At 32.0% G+C, this 2,925-nt stretch overlaps 1 protein-coding gene across 1 annotated transcript in view; it reads right to left on the reverse strand.

The window, feature by feature from the left end:
- Positions 1-244: 244 nt before the first annotated feature.
- LOC124895739 (pectinesterase 1-like) overlaps positions 245-2,925 on the reverse strand; it is an 8,411-nt gene continuing 5,730 nt past the window's right edge. Inside the window, exons 3-5 of the mRNA XM_047406170.1 lie at positions 2,548-2,754; positions 1,715-1,956; positions 245-983 (exon numbers count right to left, since the gene is read on the reverse strand). Coding sequence (XP_047262126.1) covers positions 824-983; positions 1,715-1,956; positions 2,548-2,754 — 609 coding nt within the window. The 3' untranslated portion in view covers positions 245-823. The remainder of the gene's footprint in view (positions 984-1,714; positions 1,957-2,547; positions 2,755-2,925) is intronic.

Consider the following 2,925-nt stretch of genomic DNA (forward strand, 5'->3'; position numbering starts at 1 on the left):
CTTTGAAGATCGTTGATCTCTTTGTGAATATCCCGTGAATTTAGGGTTTAGGTTGAGTAGTCATCAAGCTAAATTTAGGGTAAAGTAGCCCCCAAGAACTCTAACCAAATTTGAACTCTTTTTGTAGAGCCCACAAAATTTCAATGTCGACACTTATTTTTTCATAACAATTTTAGCTACATACTCTACTTTTCTTGTAGATTTTTTTTTTCAAATTATTAATATATAACATTATCACATGATGTAACACTAGAAAACGATACGATCTATCAATAAATTATATGCATTCAAATAATACAGTACGGTACAATATAATACTCCCTCCACTTCATAATAAGTTAATTGTTGGATTCTGGCACACATGTTAAGAAAAAAAAAAAGCAAAGTCATAAATTTATCATGTTTTTTCATTTTTACCCTCTTCAAAAAGACATCACTCCCGATGCACATTTAATGGAGGATAAATTTGAAAAGAATTTCTAACATCTACCTTAAATTGTGAACCATTCACTTATTTTGAAACACTAAAATTACTCCAACAATTCACTTATTGTAAAACGGAGGGAGTAATATATAAGGATTATTCAAACAGAGTGCAAGATACTTATATGGTCCACACTCTAGTACATTGTGTTTCAATACTAGGTAAAGGAGGCAAAAGGGGGAAAAGAGGTTGGGATTCAAAAGAATTTATTTATAATATATTAAAAGTGTGAAGAGCTTTAAAAAAGTGATTTGAACTTTTTGTTCTTCATTAAAACATTTTACAATAGATAAAATCATCTTTTATCAAAACAGCACCACCATATAATACTTCAAATATTTAAAGTGTCAGGGGAGGAAGCAACCACTTGGAGCCTTCAATATAGGCAAGGGAAATAAAAGGTTTTGCCTCTTCATCACTTAATTTCTTCACATACCCAATTCTACGATCCAAAGTTGCTCCTGCTCCTTTATTCTTGTATTCTCCATAATAGACCGAGCTGAAAATAATGAGAATTTACGTTATAATATGTGTGGATTTAATATATGTTATTTAATTCTATAAATATATTTTTATACTATCAACACACACACACATCTGAAACTCATTTTTTTAATGCAACTTGTTATTTCCCATTTCTAAAATCACGAGTTAGCCTCATACTTAATGCACTTTCAGTTGTTAGAAATATTTAAACATGTAACAATAATATGCTTTCTGACTTTGGTTCGTACATTCTATTGGTTTGTCATGACCCTCTATTTTGTTATAACGCGAATTAGTATATAGCTATTAATATTCGTTCTTACCAACAAAACGAACTTATATCAAACTCGATTAGTGACCATATTATCCCTCTTAAATTAATTAACAAAAGAGTTTAACTTCTACATATAGTAGGAGTGATAGGATAAAAGGGGCGACTTTTTTTTATAAGCAAACATCGCCTATGGACACTCGAGCGAGATATCAGATAATAAGGTCATTCAAAGTGGTGGATCAATAGTATGTGATAACTAAATTAAAGTAGTTAAATAAATTTCTAAGATTTAATTAAGGGTCTTCAGTGATATCCGTTGAAACCAAGATAAGTGAATTGACGTTGCAGTAATGATGAGCTTGTGGATAAAGAGAGTTTTTGTGTGTAGACTTAGGTGAACTTATGTTAGTAAAACGAATTTAAGTTTTGTGCGTACAAAATACTCTACACTATTGTCAGTGACTACTAACCTGCCAAACTCCTTTTTGCCAAAATCAGACCATCCTTCAGGGTGAACAACATCACTCATATCAGTATATGAGAAAACAACTTTAGAGAATTGTTTCCATGCTCTTCCCAAGTATGCTGTATTTCCAGTACCAGTAACCATACAATGCACAAACGAAAATCCACTGTCTACATTTGCTGCAGCTCTTGCCTGTGCTGTCACCATTGCCATTGGATCTCCTGGAATCACATGTGTCTCTGTGTTCTATATTTTTTCCAAAAAAAAAAAAAAGGGCATAGATGAAAAAAAATTTCATCTACTTTATATTATGACTAAAACAGGGAAATGATTCATGGTATGTGTCTTTGAAAAATCACTAAAATAGTAAATGTATAAAATTCTGAATCCATAATAGTAGAAGTGTAATAGATTTACCGATAAAAAACAAAGACAAAATATATAAATGTGTCCTTTAACTTGATCTTAGCTGACATTTATGTCCTCCAACTTTGAAACTTTGGGTGTGCTCAGGTAGACATTTAAATTTGTATAAAGCTAAACAAATAGACACAAACATCCCACGTGGCAATTTACGTGAGATTGTCATGTAAGACACGTATGTCTACTTGTTCAGCTTTCTACAAGTGTAAGTACCTAGTTGTGCACATTCAAACAATGAAGGGCACAAATATCAGTTGAGGTCAAGTTAAAGGACACATTTATATATCATGCCAAAAATAAAAGTTGAACCAATTGTTTTGACAAAATGTATCAAATGGTTCAGTTGGAATGGATGAAATTGACTTTGATTTTAAAGAAAAGAAAGAAGAAAGAAATGGAACTGTTAATAGTTACCAGGTATAAGGATTTGCCATTGCCAAAGATGAAATCAACAGTGCCTTCAATATAACAATCTTTGAAGAAATGTTTGCCACTATCATCACAAAATGTATCTTGAAATCCATACATTTTACAGTTATACAATGAGGCTTTGTCTCCTCCTGTCCTCAATGCTGCTGCTTGACCTAATTCACTTCTTCCATCTGGTCTTGGTGCTGTATTCTAATCATAATAATCAGAACATACATAATTAGGTTTAAAAATCTTGTTGTTTTTGTTATTATTTGCTATTTCATGTACTTCCGTTATTCTTTTTTGGATAGCTTGACCTCTCAACCACCAATGTAGAGTAAGGTCGGTGTACAGGCTATCCTTCCATACCATTATTACATA

The sequence above is a fragment of the Capsicum annuum genome, unplaced genomic scaffold (genome assembly GCF_002878395.1).
Source record: "Capsicum annuum cultivar UCD-10X-F1 unplaced genomic scaffold, UCD10Xv1.1 ctg995, whole genome shotgun sequence".
NCBI lineage: Eukaryota > Viridiplantae > Streptophyta > Magnoliopsida > Solanales > Solanaceae > Capsicum > Capsicum annuum.